Source organism: Gorilla gorilla, chromosome 5, assembly GCF_029281585.2.
Source record: "Gorilla gorilla gorilla isolate KB3781 chromosome 5, NHGRI_mGorGor1-v2.1_pri, whole genome shotgun sequence".
NCBI classification, from domain to species: domain Eukaryota; kingdom Metazoa; phylum Chordata; class Mammalia; order Primates; family Hominidae; genus Gorilla; species Gorilla gorilla.
The window spans coordinates 87,650,412-87,673,480 of NC_073229.2; the positions used below are offsets into that span (position 1 = coordinate 87,650,412).

The 23,069-nt window shown below is 33.6% G+C and overlaps 1 protein-coding gene across 1 annotated transcript; it reads left to right on the forward strand.

Annotated features, from left to right (window-relative positions):
- Positions 1-10,639: 10,639 nt before the first annotated feature.
- On the forward strand, positions 10,640-11,897 carry LOC129534225 (alcohol dehydrogenase class-3-like). Its single transcript, XM_055390584.2, has one exon. The coding sequence runs from the start codon at positions 10,646-10,648 to the stop codon at positions 11,768-11,770; it is 1,125 nt and encodes a 374-aa protein (XP_055246559.1). The 5' UTR covers positions 10,640-10,645; the 3' UTR covers positions 11,771-11,897.
- The last annotated feature ends 11,172 nt before the right edge of the window (positions 11,898-23,069 follow it).

A 23,069-nucleotide genomic window follows, 5' to 3' on the forward strand; every position in this document is an offset into this window, starting at 1 on the left:
TAGATTTACCCTTTGATCCAGCAATCTCACCACTGGGTATCTACCCAAAGGAAAAAAGTCATTATATCAAAAGGACATCTGCACTTGTACACTACTGAGCCATAAAAAAGAAGGAAATAGTGTATTTTGCAGCAACTTGGATGGAAGTGGAGGCCATTTTCCTAAGTTAAGTCACACAGGAATGGAAAACCAAATACCACACATTCTCACTTATAAGTGGCAGCTACGGTATGGGTACACAGGTGTCAGAGGTGTGTGAACCAGAGCAACTCCATCTTAAATAGGAGCTGGGTAAAATGAGGCTGAAATCTACTGAGCCACATTGTCAGATGGTTAAGGCATTCTAAGTCACAGGATGAGATAAGAGGTCAGCACAAAATACAGGTCATAAAGTCCTTGCTGATAAAACAGGCTGCAGTAAAGGAGCTGGCCAAAACCCACCAAAACGAAAATGGAAATGAGAGTGACCTCTGGTGGTCCTCATTGCTACACTCCCACCAGCGCCATGACAGTTTACAAATGCCATGGCAACGTCAGGAAGTTACCCTTTATGATCTAAAAAGAGGGGGCATGGATAATCCACCCCTTATTTAGCATATCATCAAGAAATAACCATAAAAATCGGCAACCAGCAGCCCCGAGGGAGGCTATGGAGAAGCCATTTTTTTTTAATTCCTTGACTTTTTTAATAAACTTGCGTTCACTTTGCACTGTGGACTAGCCCTGAATTCTTTCTTGCAAGAGAGCCAAGAACCCGCTCTTGGGTTCTGGATCCAGACCCTTTTCCTGTAACACAGGGGCACACGGATTGGTGTAATGGACGTTGAAGACTCAGAAGAGGGTATGAGAGTGGTAAGGGATGAAAAATTATCCATTGTGTATAATGTACCCTATTAAAATGATAGGTACACTAAAAGCCCAGACGTCACACTATATAATTTATCTAGGTAACCAAAAACATCTGTACCCGTAAATCTATTTAAATTAAAATTTATATTTAAAAGAAAGAGCCTGGTTTATCCCTTTCCTCTCTCTTCCTTCCTTCCTCTCTCACCATGCGTTGGCTCTCCTTCACTTTCCATCATGAGTAGAAACAGTCTGAGGCTCTCACTGGAAGCAGATGCCGGCACCATGCTTCTGGTACAGCCTGCAGAATCGTGAGTTAAACTTCTTTTCTTTATAGATTACCCAGCCTCAAGTATTATTTTATAGCAATGCAAATGGACTAAGACACCATTTAAATCTGTCTTGTGTTTCTAAAAGATTTTAGTGTCTCTCTTCTAGACTAAATTGTGAATATCTTTTGTGAAATGACTTCTTTTAATGACTGAAATTCCAAAAGTTCCTTGCGTTGTATCAAAAATGTGATTGTTTGTTTCATTTTTTTCCTAGTCCTCAGATGCTCAAAACTGAGTTAAAAATCTTTCTTGGGACGCCGTACATATTACTATCATTCTGTTTTGTTTATCGTATGTATTTCTATTTATTTATTAATTTATTTTTTTAACTTCAACACTGATCTATATTCCATTCCTTTCCTTCTCCAATTATTCAGTTGTATGATAAGTTAATGGGACTGGGTATCTGAATGATACTGTTGAGGTGGCATACAGTAAATATTATGAGTGGCACATCAAGTTTTCTATAATACACTATATACATTTTTTGTGTTTTCAAATCTAAAATATTTACATATGTCTTGCTAATTCAATATATTAATTTGAATGTATGTTCTAATGCTTTTGAAACTTTTTGGAAAATCGTGATGGTGCAAACTTAATTAATAGGGACCGCTGAACCTCTGAGAATTTGGGGTTTCATACAAAAATTTTCTGAGATCAATTTTTAAAAATTGAACTATCACTAACCAAAAATGTAAAAAAATAAAGTAAAAGAATACATTTAAGTACAGTGTGATGCTCAAGGCCAGAATGCAAAAGAAGTATTTTAAAATCCTTGGTAGATACTATTTGTCTATACTTTGTCAAATTATCCAATTTAAAGTGCATTGGCTTCTATATAATATAATAGATGTCTTCTATAATGCACTATCTGATATTCTTTTAGAGGAAAGTATTTTTGTCTATTTTACAACAGTTTGAGCATAGGTAAGAATTTAGTTGCAGAAGCTACAAACATTCTAGTTCTTTTAAAGCAAAAAAAAAAAAGAAAGAAAGAAAAGAACAAGAGAGAGAGAGAGAGATATATCTAATAGGCAAACCATAATTGGAGGCCTGATGGAGTAAACTCTAGGATGGGCCTTCCATTTGGCTGCCCATCACACTACAATCAGGAAGGTGGGAAAATATAAGGCTACCCAACAATACAGAATTCAGGAAGCTGCTAAAACCCTTAACAATTGCATCCTGCTCTCCCTTGAGGTGATACCAGGACACTAGAAACATTCCTTAAAGAAAAGAAAGACTGTGGTTGCCAGCAAGGGGGAAAAAAACAAAGCAGTTCCACTTTTGGCCCACTAATCTCCTAAAAGTAGAACAAATTGTCAGAACTTAAACAATACCCAGAACCTCAGCATCAAAGGATTCCAGGAAATGTACTTTTACAGCATTTGAAATGTTAAGAGGAAACAGTAGAAGCATGTGTGTGTGTGTGTGTGTGTGTGTGTGTGTACGTATTTGTGAGTAATGAAAAAAGCTACCATAAAAGATGTAAAAATGCTATGGTTGACATTTATAGGAATATAACAATTCATAAAGGGATAAACCAGGATCTTTTTTTTTAATACAAATTTTAACTGTGGTAAGATGTGAGACTGTTGGGTAATATGTATAACAAAGTCCTTTGACATGCGCGTGCCTCACTTCTAAACTCTCAGATAAGAAGACCTCTACTAGAAAGAATAGAAAGGATATAACATCCGTGAAATTAAACAAGGGGTTAGGACATATTAGCATAACAGCATAGAGGCGTAAACAGAGAAGCTAATGAATTATAGAACAATAGAATGTACATACCAAGAGTTGCTCCTGTTCCTAACACTTTAGAACATGCTAGTATTACTTTTTCTTACCCGACTTTTTCGGGGATAACTTTGTTTTAAGGAACTGTAATAGACACATGACAATTTAAAAAAAAAAATCCATAGAGTTGAACTTTAAAGATAGTAGCTCAACAGTTAAAATGCATTAGAATTGCCCATACCCTTCAAAAAAGGAACTGCTGTCCTTTTTCAAGGATCATAATTAGCAGTTTCCACTGGCCAGCTCCTCCTGAATCTTCCTCAGCAGGAGAGAGATGCCTTCTCCATTGTCACATAGACTTTCTCAGAGCAACCTGCATGATATGCCTGGATGAGATGAGGGTATAGAAACCCAACCATTTTGTCATGATGTGGGACTACTCTGACAGCTAATATTTGCTTCAAAGCTTCCCACTGGGTTGAGTGAGGTTTGATGGATCTGCAGTGGAGATTACTTCTTCCTCCACCCAATTCTGCTCTCTGACTTTCCTTCAGAGTTATTGATTGCTAAACAATATTTTGCATTTCAAAGCCCATTTCAGTATCTGCATCCACAGAACCCTTCCAGGGAGGACTATTAATAGGAATCATACTGCAATGTATTGAAATATATTAAATTTTTATTAGTGCATCCTGCCTTTCTTATATAAACTGTGTCACTGGGTATGCAAGTATTTGATGAAAGAAAGTTCTTCTGTATAGAATAATCCTAGCCAAACAATTAAGAAGGAATAATAGAATTTTAATTCCATCATTTTGTAACTTCTAATGAATTCATGGATTCAGGCATTGTGTTTCAAGAAATGCTAACATCACAACAAAGACATCAGAATGATTATGTGCCTTTTGGTGGAAAAATCAATACCTAGGAGGTAATTTTTCTACCCTTTCCTACTGAATAGAATCTGAATTTGATTAATTCTCCCTACATAAGTGCTAATTTCCAGGAAATGCAGGGGAAAGAAAAACAAGTGAACTTGACCATGGGATACAATTTCCAAAATTTAGACTTTGGTGAACTCCATAGAGAGGGTAACTCGGTTTCTACAATAAATAAATTATAAAAAGTCAAAAAGTAAGAGATGGAGGAAAAATGTATAAATTTAAAATGCTTTAATAATACTGTTCAACCAACTGTAATATGAACTTTATTTGGGTTATGATTTCTTTAAAAAACTCTTATAAATGTAACATTTGTAAGATATTTATTAATTTGAACATTCATTTGGATATTTAATACTATGATTTTTTAAGTTTTACAAGTGATAACGGTATTAGGGTTGTATTTCAAAATGTTAGTGCTTTTGTCATTCAGAGGTAGATACTATTTTTTTTTCACATGGAATTAGGATTTGCTCCAAAATAATATGGAGTAAAGAATGGGATAGAGTATAAACATATCAGACTGTTTATGAGTTAATAATTGCTAAAACTAGCCAACAGGTACATGGGCTTTAACTATACTCTGCTGTCTGGTTTTGTATCTATCTTTCTGAGGTTTTTTTTTATAATAATACATAAAAATTTCGAAGTATGTACTGAAAAATAGCAACAGAAACATGACATTAGCACAATCAGAGCAACTAAATGAATCAAGACACTGCCAAAAGAGATTTATTTTGGATATTTCAGTGGGAACTAGATAGAAAGGTGTCACCTAGAGGAGAAGGGGTGGTATCCGTAGACATGTTTTATGTAGTTTAATATAGAAAAGCATAAAACATAAAATAGAGTGTATCATTATTTTTCTGTTAGTAATCTCTTGTAGTAGCAAAATAATGATACCAGAAGAATGTGTGCCAGGGACAAATGAAGCATAGCTATCTATGCTTCATCAGAGAAATCCCTGAGGGCAACATCACTGATTGCGAGTAGTTTCTAACATGGCTGACTGAATTCTTCTTCAGACATATCTCTAATACAGGCTTTTAGTGGCTGCCTTGAATTCATTCAAGTTACCACTTAAGATGAAGTATAATCTACATCCACATTCAATGCACAGTTTTTCCTCAATCAAAAGCATTAAGAAAGACAATGATAATGTAATTTTGATTTCAGTTATCAATTTGGAACACTGTTAACTGGAATTTCCATTAAGGAAATTCTAGTATTTCATGTAATTTGTGTTTTGAAACATACTTAGAGACCAACATATGTTACACCAAATTACAGTTAATTTTTATGATAGATTTCTTCAAATCCAAATGTTAACTTAGAAGGCAGTCTTCATCTCCAATACAAGAGAAGATGCACATTTGTAATAAAAAGTATAATTAATTCTATGTTCACAGTTATTGCAAATTAATCAAGATATTTATAAAGAAAAAGTATTTAGATATACATTTCTTTATGGGATATTGTTTCAGAATTTATTAGTTAATGTAGAATAGCAAAAATAATATATTTTATGTGATGACATGTAAGAAATAGTTAAAGGCCAGGTTTGTTCAGATTTAGACTCAGTCACAGTGATGTCTTCCAGTTATTTGTGTACATTATTTTTTATGTGAAATGGTATTAAAAATAAAAGTGAGTGGAATAGTAAATTATTACTATTCCAGGTGGCTATTATTCCTGTCCTAGTGATATCTGATAAATATGGAAAACAATAGTTTTTCTAAAAGAAATGTGTTACCTTACTATATCATAAATTTCTCAGTAGATTTACCAGAGGCAACAATTATTTCTTATTTTTCCACAGTGTTAAGTGCAATATCTAATATGTTGTAGGAACCCCAGATATATTTTTGAAATTAATAAATTGATAAATGTTTAGAGATTAGGAATATTTTTAACTTGATTATTTTTGTTTGTTTTCTAATTTAGAAAAGAAAGGCTCTGAAATATTTTTAGATGTTTCATCAATTAAATTTTAAAATCACTTAATAATGGCAAAAGGCATTACATTTTACTATGTGGACTAAAAAAATCTGTGCTTTTAAACTATATTTATCATAAAAGTAGCATATTTTGAATTTGATATTTGCTAACCTGGATGGTAAAAACTTTAACAAATTATTTCTCTTAAATATAGTAAATGAAGTGGCATTATTGAGTCATTCTTAGACAAGGGGACTGTAATTTCTGGAAGTTAATTTGTCCACAATCAAATACTTAGAAATTGGAGGAGTTGATCTGAAACTACATTAAAAAATTATCTATAAGACTGTACTTTTCATTGTACACTTAAAATATTGCAATAATAATTCAAATGTGAAATTACCAAAATTTTGTTATTTGAAGTTAGAAAACTCAGGTAAACCTATGATCAATAATTTTAATTAGATTTGCTTATGTCCTCCAACTCAGCACCTTAAATTAACAAGGACAAAGAGTAGTTCTATGATGTATAATCTATAATGGATACAGATCATTAATGTGCACTCCACAAAATAGCAACTGGACAAGAGGGTGAAGAAGAGATGAATGGTTTGAGTAGACTAATTAGCAAGCTGAAGTGTAAGAGTTACTAGCAGCAATAATGTGGTAGGAAAGACACTGCAAGCAATGTAGGATAAATAATGACTATAATTGTAATAAAAATAACAAGTATTCTGGGAAACAAGTGCTACTGCAGTCTGATTTAAGTAAATTTCTTTGACTGTTACTAGATTTACTTTTGAAGGTGCAAATCAAAATAAAATTAAGGCAAAATTTGACTACATCACACAAAGTGGGAACCATTTATGACAAAGGCATTGTTGCAGTTCATTTGTATTTATTCTCATCACTGATTTTCTTATAAAAAAGTTCTGTTTAAATACCACCAAAAACACAAAGTAATGCTAAACACCTTACATTAAGAGCTAGATTTATGAAACCAGATGTTTTTCAAAATTTGTAGTGAAATTGAGTAATTAGATGTTGGTTGTTTTTATAATCTCACTATAAGTTTAATGTACGTATTTATGTACATAATTGTGTGTGCATAATATATTTGCAATTATATAAGGTTGAAATTATTATGAAGAATAATTTGACCTACGTAAATGGATATTCCATATTGCCTACATTTCAATGTATTTCCAATTAAAATAAATTTCTATAAGAAAATGAAAGATTGTCAGTAAAAGACTAGACCCCCAAAATTAGTAATGTGTATTTTGTCAAAATGTGATATACTTCTTAAACAATTAAGACTATTGATATTTACAAATATTTTTTTTTGGGCATCAGCGTCTTATGTGTTTGACACCAATAATAAATATTTGAAACTGTAACTTTGGTGATATTTAATGTTTTGTGTAGGATTTTAGCAGCAGCTAAAAAATCAACTGAAAGAACTGTAATAGAAATGGAGGTAAAAAACAGAGTTAAAGTTAAACAATATTTAAGTGAATCACAATAAAATATATCACTTCATAAGATGCATATTCATTGTTACATATTGCTAAATCTCAAAAGTCTTAAACAAGTTATTTACAAAGGGAATCACATAAAATATACAAATACATGTACCCCTTAGAAGTTTGTTCAGCTATAAAATGAGCAGCAGATTTCAATTTCCTCCACTGTCATCCCATGAAAAATGAGTTTTATTGTAAGTGTTGTAAACCTTAGCTTACCAATTTAAAATGCATGTTTATTTGGCTGTCTCAGAATATAAAGTACCCATACTTCAAAATCCCATTTAAAAATAATAATAAAGTAGTATATCCAGATTCATTCCCAAGTTCAACAACTTGGAATTCAGTATTTAATAAATCTATGAATTCCTTGCACTGTGCTAGTTTCTGATAACATTGTATTAGTTTCAAGTTGTATTAGTTTCAATATTTGAAACTTTATGCTTAAATGTTCATTTAAAAATGAAATATTTAAGATTATTAGCATGCACAATAAGTAGAATTTGATTACAATTTAATCTTAGCTCTTTGACTACTATTGTAAAAAAGACATTCTGTACTACTAATAAAAGTGTAGCAATAAATACAAGTTCATACATTTATTTTTGTACTAATACCTGTAGATATGTGTTGGTATGTAATCCCTTATTTTTTGTATTTTAATGAAAACAGAAAACATAATATTTATTCTTAATTTTTACAGAAAAAAGAGAATTACATATTGAATATTCTAGGTAAATTTTATATTAATAAAACAAAAATTTTAATATATCAATAAATGTATTTGGGTAATATTGCCTCCTACTTATTTAAATATGTATTTATATGATTTATATTTTCCATTATGTTTTTATAACATTATGCATATATTAATGTTTTATTTTGTAATGTATTTATAGAACACTGGCCTATATACAAAGTATTTTAACACTAATTTTTTCATTTGATACTTAAAATAGTCTTGTGATTTGGACAGTACTGGTACAATTATCCCAGTTTTACAACTGGTACAGATAACTTGGCCAAGGTCATTTAGCCACTAAGAGTCAATTAGTTCAAATATCTAGTAGGCGATTGAACTAAAATTAAAGTTCATAGTTTTTATTTTCTAGCGAATAATTACTTTAAATAAAGGACTCAGCCACTCTAAAATAATGCATGGATTGGTTTTGTACCATTGTATTAGAACAAAGAAAATACATCTCTGTATTCTCTGCAAAGATTCAACAAAACAGGTTTGTCCTTTCCTTTGCTTTTCTTCTTAGGGAAGTGTAGTGGATTTATTCTTTTTGTTTGTTTGATTTTTGTTCTATCAATAAATGAGCATCTAAAACTTTTATTGGAAGAGCCATAGTGTTAGTGGTTGAATTTCCCCAGTATCAGATCAATAGACATGCATAGATTTAAAGCAAAGCTTGGAACAATGTTCGCATGTGACCCATATGTTTCTACACATTTGCTAAAGAGGTTTGAAAATTGGTAAAAAAGATATTCTATTAATAAAAGTTAATATTTTTCAAACCGATATTAGCTGGCATTGCACTGATGGCTATGGAGTCATTGTTCTCAAACTTTTTTGTTCCAAGGAATCGAAAGACATTTTGATCAGGAGGGTTTTATCCAGTAATGTGATAAATATTTAACAACAGGCTCTCGGGGAAGAAATGGGTGAACAAACCTTATTTGCTGTATTTACTGATTGTTGTGATGTCAATACTTCTACCATTTTCAATGTCAGACTACCAATGTGATATCACTGAACAAACAATTGGAGAGACATGTGCACAATTAGCTCTCACAAGCCCAGGAAAGCTAGCTCCAGCACACCACTGGTTATATCTGTGGATATTTACCATAAAATAAATTAAATCAGAATGTTTAAAAATAATTATAAATGAATTCATTTTAAAATAAAAATAATCTATTAACAAAAGTAACATGATCTTGATAAAAAATAATATTTTCCAAACAACAACAAAAAATGTTATAGGGAGAACTGCCCTTGTTTTACATATTCTCAAATTACTTTAATATACAACTTAATAGGAGACTGCTGGATCTTCATATCTGAGAAAGCATTCAATCTGGTGTAAAATCACTTTAAGTGTCCAGTGGAAAACTGCACTATAGATCTGTGACAGATAGAAACAAAAAAAAAGAGAACATCTTAGTATTACGAAGATATCTGATCTCACAGACCCACAGAATAGGTTTTGAGGACTCACTGGAATCCTTGCATCACACTTTGAAAAAATGCTACTAAAGAGAAATAGTTCGAATCAAAAAATGGCCTATGTTGAAATTATCTAAATAAAAGGAAAGCAAGTCACCATGACTGTGATTTTTCTTCTCTGAGAAAAACAGGTGGTAGCATTCCAGGACTTTTCTGTAGTTCAGCTAAAGACAGGGTCCTTGTCACACGGCCACGAGAAATTAGGCTTGCAGACAATTTGAAGGGTGAGTAAGGCAGGGTTTTATTGGGTGAAAAGGAAGAAAAGAGGAAACAGAGACTGTTAGCAAAGCGAGAGTATGTGTTTCTCTGCCAGTGGGTTTCCAGCCTCACAGATTGAATTCCAAGTTCCACCCAAGAAAAGGAGGGGCCAGGATCCTCCCCACTGCAAAGGATGTAAAGTTCTGTGGCTCCACCCCAGTGTGGACTCTTCCCAGTGCGCAGGCTGGTTGGAGTTTCTCTGGGAACCTCTTCCACCTGGCTGTCTCAGTAGGGGAGAGAGAGAGAGACAGAGAAACCATGAGGCACTATACTAATGGTATAGTTTATAGATCGTGAAATTCACCGGGCAATCTGTGATCTTCTGAGCAAGGTCCAGACAAAGTGAGGAGCCGAAACAAATCGAGATTTTAAAATATATGAATTTATTAATATTGTCCTACTTTTCTGTGCCTCCCACATTTGTAGGAGGTATACTGATGATCATCTATATATGTAGAAAGTCCTATGGAATCTACAAAAAAGTTATTAAAACGATTGTTTGCGTTTTGCAAAGTTGCAGTCAATTGGGTCAGTATAAAAATTCAATTGTATTTCTATACGTTAGAAATTAAGAATCAAATTGAAAATTTTAAATATATGGTATTATAAAGCATTCAAATAATTAGGGACAAATCTGAGGAAAGATGTGCATTCTCTGTGTACTGAAACACTAGAATGTTGCTGAAACAAATGTTAAATGATCTAAATATATGGGGATAGATACTGTGTTTATTGTTTGGGAGATTCAATAATGTTAAGAATTCAGTTCTCTGAAAATTGGTCTCTGTATTCAACACAATCTGAAAATAAGTTTCAGAATCCGTGGACATGGCGAACCAGGTTATGAAGTGCAAGGCTGCAGTTGCTTGGGAGGCTGGAAAGCCTCTCTCCATAGAGGATATAGAGGTGGCACCCCCAAAGGCTCATGAAGTTCGAATCAAGATCATTGCCACTGCGGTTTGCCACACCGACGCCTATACCATGAGGGTAGCTGATCCTGAGGGTTGTTTTCCAGTGATCTTGGGACATGAAGGTGCTGGAATTGAGGAAAGTGTTGGCGAGGGAGTTACTAAGCTGAAGGCGGGTGACACTGTCATCCCAGTTTACATCCCACAGTGTGGAGAATGCAAATTTTGTCTAAATCCTAAAACTAACCTTTGCCAGAAGATAAGAGTCACTCAAGGGAAAGGATTAATGCCAGATGGTACCAGCAGATTTACTTGCAAAGGAAAGACAATTTTGCATTACACGGGAACCAGCACATTTTCTGAATACACAGTTGTAGCTGATATCTCTGTTGCTAAAATAGATCCTTTAGCACCTTTGGATAAACTCTGCCTTCTAAGTTGTGGCATTTCAGCTGGTGATGGTGCTGCTGTGAACACTGCCAAGGTGGAGCCTGGCTCTGTTTGTGCCGTCTTTGGTCTGGGAGGAGTTGGATTGGCAGTTATCATGGGCTGTAAAGTGGCTGGTGCATCCCGGATCATTGGTGTGGACATCAACAAAGATAAATTTGCAAGGGCCAAAGAGTTTGGAGCCACTGAATGTATTAACCCTCAGGGTTTTAGTAAACCCATCCAGGAAGGGCTCATTGAGATGACTGAGGGAGGAGTGGACTATTCCTTTGAATGTATTGGTAATGTGAAGGTCATGAGAGCAGCACTTGAGGCTTATCACAAGGGCTGGGGAGTCAGCGTGGTGGTTGGAGTAGCTGCTTCAGGTGAAGAAATTGCCACTCGTCCATTCCAGCTGGTAACAGGTCGCACATGGAAAGGAACTGCCTTTGGAGGATGGAAGAGTGTAGAAAGTATCCCAAAGTTGGTGTCTGAATGTATGTCCAAAAAAATAAAAGTTGATGAATTTGTGACTCACAATCTGTCTTTTGATGAAATTAACAAAGCCTTTCAGCTGATGCGGTCTGGAAAGAGCATTCAAACTGTTGTAAAGATTTAATTCAAAAGAGAAAAATAATGTCCAACCTGTCGTGATGTGATGGGAGCAGCTTAACAGGCAGGGAGAAGCGCCTCCAAACTCACAGCCTCGTAGAGCTTCGCAGCTACTCCAGAGAATAGTGTTATGTGTGTAATTCATGAATCTCTATAATCAACGACAAGGATAATTCAGTCATGGACCTGTTTTCTGGGCGCTCCTCCACATAAATAATTGCTAGCTTATTAAGGAATATTTTAACATAATAAAAGTAATTTCTACATTTGTGTAGAAATTGTCTTTGTTTTATGCTGTAATCATTGTCATGGTTTGTCTGCCCATTATCTTCATTCTGTAAGGGAAATGTAAAGGAAGCAGGGCAGTGGTGGGTGTCTGAAACCTCAGAAACATTCGTTGAACTTTTAAGGGTCTCAGTCCCGTTGATTAAAGAACAGATCCTAGCCATCAGTGACAAAGTTAATCAGGAGCCAAGTCTGCTTCTGTGATATTATCTTGAAGAGAGGTACTGTGCCTTGTTCATGCCTGTACCCCAAATTCCTAGTATGGCATCTGCCCCTCAGGGGGCACTAAAATGTATTATTGAAACAGCATTCTGGACTTAAATAGGTGTATGTGTGTGTTGGTTGTGGCTGTACTATTTCTAGTATAGTGAATTACATACTGAATATCCAAGTTCTCAGCACCTACTTTTGTCAAATCTTAACATTCTGCCACTTCCACATCACATTGCCATTCCTCCCCTCCAGAGGTAACAATTATCCAAAATTTGATGTTTGTCATTCCTGTGTTGTTGTACTTTCGCTGTGTATAACCTAAACCATCTACTCTTTAGTACTGTTTTATATATTTTTAAGCCTTATATTTGCTCATTCTACAGCTTTTCTTTTTTTCACTCATTATTGTATAATTATATGTGAAGCTTTCATTCATTAATTTTAGTACTGTGTAGCAGTATTCAATTACGCGAACTATCTTACTATCTTAATTCATCTGTTCTCCAGTTGAAGGCATGAAGTTGTTGCCAGTTTCTGTATTACAACACCGTAGTGGAACATTCTTCTGCATTGGGCTCACTGCATTAGTTACTTAAGATGTGTATCACAGAATAAACACATTTAGCCTTATAGACATTGCCAAATTTCTCTTCAAAGTAAATGTGAGTTTTTGTGAATTACATGAGTGTGGAATGGTGTTTTATTATGAGTTTAGTTTGCATTTTCCACAATTACTCATTAAATCCTTCATTCTAATGCACATTTTATTGTGAAGAACCTGTTCATATCCTGTGCCCAACTTTGTATTGAATTATTTCTCTTTCTCTGAATAATTTTTAGGAGTTCTTTTATTCTAGACATCAATCATTTGTCAGTTTTATATGTTGCAAATATCTTCTAGTCTATCTTGTGACTTTTCTTTTTACTTTATGGTATTTAGTTGAATAAAGTTTCAATGTAGTCAAATAAAGAAAATAAGTTTCAGCAGTTTTTTTTTGTAGAAATTGACAAGCTGATTCAAATATTGATATGGAAATGCAAGGACTAAGAATACCAAAACAACTTTGAAATTGAACAACAAATTTAAATGACTTATGCTTTCTAATTCCAAGAAAAATTAGTTTCAATAAAACTACACTAATTAAGACTGTGATATTTACATCAAGATTAGATTAATGACCAGCAGAGCAGAATTGAGAGTCCAGGAATAGATCCAAAAATGTATGGTCAATTGCTTCTATGGGGTTTATAAAGAATAGCACTCCTGACCTGGAATAATTTATTTTCACCTCATCATGATTAGCAACCCATACCACAAGAACTCACACTCTGATGGCTGAAGAAATTTATATTGAGTACAGACCAGAAAAAGCCATTCATCTTTTCTCTATTTCTCTTGAAGCACTCTTCTTAGAAATGCAGTCTCCAGGTAACAAGTCTGATGGCTCTGGAGAGGCCATACCTCGGTGCTTCCGTAAATAGCACCAGCTGAACTCTCAGCTGACAGCCAATATAAACAGTCAGGCAAGTGTGAGAGCCATCTTGGATGCCCTAACCTGTTGAATTTTCACCATAGCTAACATCTGACTTTAAATTGTGTAAGAGACTTTGAGAACTTCCAGTCAATCTCACTAAATCCTTGTCCCACAAAATGATGAACAAAATAAGATGCTCATTTTAAACATCTAAGCTTTAATGTAATTTGCAATCTAGCAAAAGGTAACTGGAACATAGCCTTACCATAACATGCTCCAGAATTATCCTAATATGTAATCATCATCTGCCTTCTATTTTACTTATTTCCCCTTTAAAATTGGAAGTTTTATAGCTCTATCTATCATTTGTCGATTAACTGTCTTCTCTACCATTCATTTTTCTTTCTTCCAAATATCTTATGCCTATATGTTTTTTAAGTACCATGTAGATAAGTTATTTTCAAGGTATGCCTTTCTCTTGTTTGGTACATGTGTCAGGTTACTATGGAACAGTCTTTAAAATTCCTGGAAGCTCTTTTGCCTAGTTTAGAAGGTCTGCAAGTTAACCCCCACTAAATCTTTCAAAAATATTTTTAAAGAACTTATAGCCACTCCCTTGATTTAATTTTATCTCATAATTTCTTACTTTAAGGATATTTGCTTTTGAAAGAATGGAGATGAAAAAGTTTTTAATCTCCACGTAGACAAACTCTGGATCTTCTATATTTCCTCTAAATTCTGCTTGCAGACTGTTTTCTTTCACTCATGTCTTTCTTCCCATACAATGTTTCAATATTTTGCTGAGAAATAGCCTTAACAATATCTACATGTCCATTAGATTTTTTCCATCTTCCATGTTACCAATAGGGTACAATTTTCTAATTGTTTTGCTATTTCATATGAGACACCATATTTTAAGCCTGTTTAGATGTTTCCTCACTACTTTTTCATGTTTACTAACAAAGTTCTCATCATTTTTCAGTCTTCTTAGAGTTCCCACATTGTTTTTTCATCCTGTTCCAGCCACCATGTCAAATCATATGCCATCATGTTTTAGAATTTTTGGTTATGTAGTACCCATCTTCCAATTTCTGTATCAGTTAACTTATCCTGCAAAACAAGATATTCTAACTTTAAGCAAGTTAAAGCATACAAATTTATTATTTCTTCATGATTCTGTATATTGTTCTGGCAGTTTTTCAGTTCTGGTCCAGGTCAGCTGAAGCTGGAGGGTCTAAGGTACCTCAGTGTCTGTGGACATTAGGAGCTGTCATGTATGAGAAGACTAAGGGCCTCTCTCATTCTTCTAGCCCAGTCTTCTTCATGTGATGAATGAAGAGTTTTCATTATCAACAGAAGCCAAGTACCAGTCCAAAGGAACATTTCAAGTCCCTGTGTGCATCATATTTGCTATCTGTCATTGCCAAAATCAAGACAAAGGCCAATGCCATGAAGAATGACTCTGAAACATCCATGCTGGAGAGGACATACCTAGGTGCTGCCATAGACAACACCAGCTGAACTCTCAGCTGACAGCCAATATAAACAGCCCAATGTAAACATGAAGAATGGCATTGGCCTTTGAAGACCAGTGGTGATGAAGAATCAGGCTTCTCTTTAAACTGAAAGTCAGTCAAAGTCATATTATATAGAAGCTCTATTGAGTAAACACGTCCCACCCCAAATGCATATGTTGAAACCTAATTCCCAGTATGAGGTACTGGGGGAGTGAGGCCTTTGGGAGGAGATTGGGTCATGAGGGCTTTTATTAATGGGATTAGTGCCCTTTACAAAAGTCATCTCAGAAAGCTCATTTACTCCTTCCTTGTGTGAGGACACAAAGAAAAGACAGCCATCTGTATACCAGAAAATGGCCCACAAAGACTCCAAATCTGCCAGCATCTTGTTCTTGAGACTTCCTCAACTCCATTACTATGAGAAACAAATTTCTGTTGTTTGTAATCCGTTTGGTTTGTGGTGTTCTGTCATTGCAGCCTGGATGAACTATAAAAAGGGTCATAGAGAGAGGCATGAACAAATTGATAGTCACTACTGAAATAATGTAATAGTTGAAATAGTTAGATCATATTAAATTGGGTCATCTTTGGACATTTATATAAATGAGAATAAACTTGTTTGCTGAGCAGCTAATAAATCAAATGCAGTGGACCACTATTAAAGGGTTTGCAAAGACTATGCACTTCTTTTTAAAAGAATTCCAGAAGCCATTTATGCATTTAATGTGACACAAATTTTAAATTTTATTGACCTAACTGCAGATGAATAGGTAAGTTTAAATATAGGTGTAACCAATTATATTTTCTTGCTCTACAATTTGTGACACACACAGAGAACTAATATAAACTAAGTTAGATCAATGTTAGATAGATAAATAAAGGTTATAGAATTGCATCTGCCTTTTTTCTTCACTTCTTGATTTGCTACTGATCAATATTTTATATTTCTTTGAAAAACTCCAGTGTTCTTTCATAAATTTGTCCTCAACTTAATGTATATGTGTATGTTCAGGTGATTAGAATGGTTTGCAATATTGTTCTGAAGCTTACAGTCAAGAATATTGTTCAAGGCAATGACTTCAGTTAGGATCCAGAGAGTGGTATATCTGATTTGAAACCTGTACCCTCTCCACTGAATCATGCTGCCTCATCGTTTTGTAATGGCTTTTAGGGGAATTGAACTTACTCTGCTCTGCCTTTCTCCTAGGCTTTGTTTCTGAGGAGAGAAGATGCAAGCAGAATTACGGAAGACCGTTAGGGCAGATAAACTGATTGTAATATTTGATAAAGAAACGATGGATCAGAATTTATGGTCTTGCTCTTACAAGTTTGCTACTACCTATTTTTTTTGAATCTTTGCTTTCTAACAAGTAGCCTCTATTATGACACTCACAACTTTGTTTCTTTCTATACAAAGACTCTTCATCATACTTATTAAAGTTTGTTTTATTAGTATTATTATGCTTTAAAGTTATGCAGTTCTTTTTTCTTTCCCTGTAAGTTGCTACATTCTATGAAAGTCCAAGAAGGAAATATACTAGGAAAGTTTGTTAAGGGAATAAGAGAATAGCCACTTAAATTCAATTAGCTGATGATAGTATCTAGAAAGTTTACTGGGTATGCTTTTCAAAGATATTTGACCAGGAACCAGTTTTCAAAGATACAAAAATTCTAGTTATCTTTAGAAAACATCAGGGCAGCTAACCCAGGGTGGGATACAGTGTTACTGCTACAACTTTACCAGACCACGGGTAATACAATAAAAATAAAATCTCTTTCCCTGAAAATGGATACAATTTGCAAAAGTTCTTACTCAACTCTTTATATAAAACATATATTAATTAACATTTTCTTTCATTAAGAAGAAAGTAAAGGCCTCAACATAGTACAATAGCAATTAATTCTAGCAATGAAAATGTTTAAATTCATGACTCTACCCTGTTTTTATAATCTTTAGAGTATTGTCATACAGAATATTTTTCAGCCTGAAAATATTACTGAATGAGTGTTTCTGCCATGTGATGATGTATTGAACTCATTTCTGCAGCCTTAACAACAACCCCTAGCACTGAGAGTTGTATATCTCATCAAGAATCCCCTTTCAACAATCCCATGTAGCACTTGCTCCAATTATCATAATCGATAATGTCATAAAGTTAATAATTCCAAAAGTCAAGATGGCTTTTTGACATATCAATGTCCAAAACATATCAATAGCTCAACAGTAAATATTTATTGAATATGTACTCTATGTTAGAAGAGTACATCAGCATTATCTAAGATAAATATTGTAAAAAACAAAAACGGTGTGGTATAAAATACACACATTTGAAACTACCCCAGACCTACTAGGCAAACTTGTGGAATCAAATCCCAGCATAGGTTTCAATCTTTGTCTTCTGAATTCAGAAATTTTACTGCATTTTTCTCTCCTTCATTCGTGAAATAGGGATAGAAGCAATCCTTCTCCTCATATGCGTTGTAAAGCTCACAGCGTAGAAGTCAAAGTTTAGCTTTGTTACTATCATGTTCTTCAAAAGCATCATCATGATCATCATCAACAATCTTATGTTTCACAAGTACTGGAAATCTTAATATCACTTTGCTTCTAACAAATTCTTTTCTCTTTATTTTTACACAAATTAAAATGAAGCATTTTCTTTTTAAAAACCAATTGATTACATTGCATGGATGTCTATTTCTATTACAAATATCAACATATATATCAGAAACAATCCATTCAAATAACAGAATAATACATGAAGGAAGTATAGTCCTTAGAACATAGAAAACTCTGGAGGAAATTACTGAGATATTATTTGTACTTAAAAACATATAAATCAAATTTCTGAAAGGCATAGATAATATTGAAATTTATTATTTAATATTTGTAAAAACTTAAACTCATACATTTTGGTAAAACTACATATATTTTTATGAATAATACAGGAATCTATGTGGAAATTTCCATATCTACTTCCTCAGATTCCCTGTGAGGCAAGAATCAGTACACTATTAAACAATTCATTCACTCAAACTAATGAACCTTCATTTCTCAGGACAATTGGAACACTGTCAGGTGGCTTATTTTCAAATAATCGTAAAAGTACTCAGTAGGTTTAGAAATAATTAAAATGACTGTATTGTTCCTATGTTGCAGTATAATGAGTTGTTAGAGGTGCCCAGAGGATTAGAGATTGATATTGGAAGACTTTAATTAGTTTTTTTCAAATTGGAAAAAATGTACATGTATAAAAATTTATTTTTCTGTTAAAATATTGTTTGTGATGTATAGCTTATAACGTATTTCAATAAAATTATTTGAGATTGTGAAAAATTAAAGATCTTACCTTATATTAAATTATAAAAACTCCTTTCTCAAATTATTTTATGTATGAAATACTATATACAGAATTAATTTGAATCAATTTAGTACACTAATGATGTCATTTTGATTTTGAAATAGTTTTCTTCTTATTCCTCTGAATCAAATAAATTCAATATTGAGTACACCATTAAACGCAATAAACCCAACATGAACTCCTTCTAAATATTTGGGAATGGATTTCACATAAATTTATTATATAAATGATGAGGCCTTTGTGAATCAGGAATTGTTCCTGATGCTGTATACCACCATGCAGAAGACATATAACAGATGATCACAGAAACGTGTAATGGAGGACACCAGGCAGGATATAGGAAAATACAGCAGGGATATCTTAGTTGTCAGGTGATATAAGAATTGTAGTGATACTACAGAATTTAAATTTTTAAGAATGTTTAATAAAACAATGATTCTGAATATTCTGTTTAAAACTTCTTTATTTTAAAATAATGTTAAAGTTACAGAATACTAGAAATGGTAAGAGAGTTTCAAATATGTTTCACTCAGCTTTCCTTAATGTTAAAATTTTACATAACTATAATAATATATATAACTATAATAAGCAAAATGAAGAAAGTAACATTGGTACTATTCTATCAACTGAACTGCAGAGTTTATTCAGATTTACCAGTTTTTCACTAATGGATATTTCCAGGATTCAAGCCAGGATTCTGCACTGCATTTAGTTGTCATGTCTCCTTAGTTTCCGTCAGTTGGTAAGAGTTACTCAGTCTTACCTTACATTTCATGAGGAAACATTTTTCAATAATGTTCAGGTGGTTTTTAGATTGTTCCTTAAATTGAGTTTCTTTGAATTTCTCATGATTATACAGAAGATAAGGATTTGGAGGAAAGATATCAGAGAGGTGATATGCCCTCCTCATCACATATTGAGGACACGTGATGTCAATATGTGTTACTACAGGTGATGCCGATCTTGATCACTTGATTATGGCAGTATCTACCAATGTTCTGCTGTGTAAATTTACCACTTTCCCCTTTTCATACGCAATTCATTAGAGGTGAATTTCTATATTCAACCCACACCCAGGAAGGGACTTCAGCTCCATCTCTTGGAGGGAGAATAATCTGAGAAGTTGGCACGTATGTTAAAATCGCCATAGTAATTACAGACTATATCCGAAAGTATGCTGTAGGTTATGCAAATATTTTGTTTCTCTTTAGAATTTTAGTCAGTAATTTTAGAAGTCATCAGTGGATCTTGCCTATTGCAATTATTGCTGTAATTCTACAATCCTGATCTATTTCTCTCAATACTTACACATTCATGTATTGAATTTTTTTCTGTAAAGAAGAGTTGTCCCTTCTCCACCACTTATTTATTTACTCATGGATATTTATTTTATTTCTTGGATTATAATGAATACCATTTTTGAACATGATTTTATACACTTTTATATTATTTCTATTTGCTTTCTTTGGACAGCAAGATTGGTTATATTCCATTACTATTTCTGAAAATACTTCTTATATGCACTTTTAATCAGCTTTTTTCTACTGTTATCCAATTAGTAACAAACACTGAAAGAAAACTGCAATTAATTTTTCAAAGGAACTATAAATATGTTATTGCTGTTTATTATATCCATTATGGTTAATACATATGATAAAAGTATATATAAAACATTCATAATCAAATAATCAAATATCAGTCTCACTATTTTCTTTAAAAATCAATCTTCAAATATTGGGGTATCTTTCTCCTTTATAAACTTCAGCTAATAGAATTTTAATGGAATATCTTATCATATAATAGTCCTGATATTGATCACTTAAAATCTAATAAAATGGAAAATTTTAAAATCTAGAATAAATTTTGGTATTTGTTACTTTGCATTGTAATTTTAACTTGCTGTTTTGTCTAATATATTCATTCAATCCTGAGGTAATATTAGTTGTTAAATAAATGAAAGTTGGTAAAAAGTTAGATAACCACTCAAAAATAAGGAGAATGTGTGTTGAAATGCAGGATGGTATACAGCATGTTCTAGTGACATTTATTACTCTTGCAGCTAAAAGTGAGTTCTGGCTCATGTAATTCAAAACATTTATGGCACATTCTTTCATTCCCCATCCTGCCACATCACACTCTCCCCTACTTCCTCCTAAAATTCTTCAGTGTCTATAGCCAATATCGTAGTAGAGATTGACAAACAAAAAGTGAATACATGGATAAATGACTATTCCTTCTCCTTTTCCAGAATTATTTCAAAATATCATATCTAATAATTGAAAAGAAGATTTGGAACCTATAAGGAGTAGAATATAGCATTCTGAAAGAAAATATCAAATATTTATTTTCCTTGAAATCTTGATAATGTCTTTGTGTTTACAAACTAAGGTAAGTTTGGGTAGAACAGTTCACTGAGGATTATATCTTACTCATTTCATAATATCAAGTACGGTGAAAATGTGAAATGAACGTGTATATCATTTATAACATTGCAGCCTTTAATGTTTTAAATTAGTGTCAAAATTACAGACAATGAACATGCATATTGTCTCTTCTAACAGGTTATCTCTTGAAAAGGCTTTCTAAAGCTTAAAATACTTTGGACTTGGAGTTTTTATATTAGAGTTTTATGACTTGGATTTTTGGGGGCTTGGTTGTCATTCTATATGAAGGATACCTATTCTGAATCCAGCACTCACAGATAGGCTGTCGGTTCCCCAGAGTTAGGAAGCCCTAGTCCAGCATGTGGTTGGAGCTTATCAGTTTTATTACTATGTCCTATGGGAAAATGTACATTTTCTTATTTATAGGAAAGACAGTAAAATGCACTTGATTTTAGAGAAATCAGTTTTCATATAGGTAAAAATGTACAGATAAGCTTCTCTCTCAGGCATAATTTGTCTAAAATAATAACCACAACATTTGTGTAAAAATTTTTTGTAACAGCTTTCATGAATAATCCAGTAATACTTTGTTTTGTGAGCCCCCAGCTAAATTGGGGTTCTGGTATCTGAGCAGCTAGCAACCCTTTCCTAAGGAAAATGAAAAGGGACTCGATGTGAGTGCTTACAGTGTGCCTTTCACAGGGTACTGCTTTGATCTGGCACCCAGCCTAACATGCAGTTATACAACCCATGACCAGGTGACCCCTCACATGGCAAACTTGTTTATCCTGGCAGATGCCCTTGTGGCTCTTGTCTGACCCATGTTCAGCTTATGTCTGCCTGACCATTGCTCTGAAGCTGAGAGCCTGACGCTGTGTTACTCCTAGCATCCTGGCGGTATCTCAGCCTGGGGCATACCCTAGTTCTTTAGATGGATGCCACAAATTCGATGCACCAGCACAATAGGAAACAAGTTCAAAGATTTTACTTTCAGATTCTGGGCAAGGAGGGTCCAGTGAGTCAGGAAGGCAGTACTTGGTATCTAGGTCATATGAGGCAAGAATGAGGAGTCAGTAGGGAGAGAGTAGAGCATGTGGCAATTGGCAGTATAGAGAAGGGAACAGAGTGTGGGTCACTTGAAGAGTCTAGGCAAATGCCTGAATGGTCAGCTTAAAGGAAGCTGTGGGAAAGCAAGGAGCCCAGTCAACTAGACTGGAGAGATACTTGTAAGTTCTTATGTCTGCCCACTGGCTTGAGATATTTGGGTGAGGCATAGAACTAAAAACTGTGTCAAGAGAGACTGAGCTCTGCTTGAGGTACAACAAAGACAAACCTATTTTCAAAATGAATATTGAAACAACATAGAATTATAAGAATCTACTACATGCTTGTATCAAATGCATATAAAATTCAAAAAGATATATGTGAAACAAAGTTTACATGAAAGAACAACCAAATTCAAGAGGATCCCATTGATATTTGTCTGTGGATGATGTTTGCTTGAACGTATACATGACTAGTGGTAATTTATTTGGCTTGAGGTATTTTTAAGTACTCCAAAACTTAAAGAAAGAAAGAAACCCCTTAAAATGGGAGAAAATTAGAAGTTCAATTTCCATTACGTTTTAGACAGTATTTTAAAATAATACACTATTAAATTATTAAATTTTGAGGTAAATTATTTAAATATTTATGAAATAATTTTAAATCTGTAGAGTTTTAAAAATTGTCTCTGACCATGTACTCCTTGAAAACTAATAAAAGTTATAGGCTCCTTCTCCAAAAAAAAATGCTGTTCATAGCCGGATATTCACACAAAATAACATGTACAATTTTAGACATTAGCTCATCCTTTGAACCCCACTCATGGAATCATAGCTTTTCGTATCTTCTAGGTTATACCATTTTGTTTTAAAGGAATGAAGATAACAAAATACTAGAGAAAGTGAACAGATAATGGGGAAGAAGAAAATAATAAAAATTTTGACACTAGTATTTGAAATACCATATTCACAGAAAATATGACTTTACTAGGATTTTGAGACCTATAAAATCCTTTCTTTAATAAAG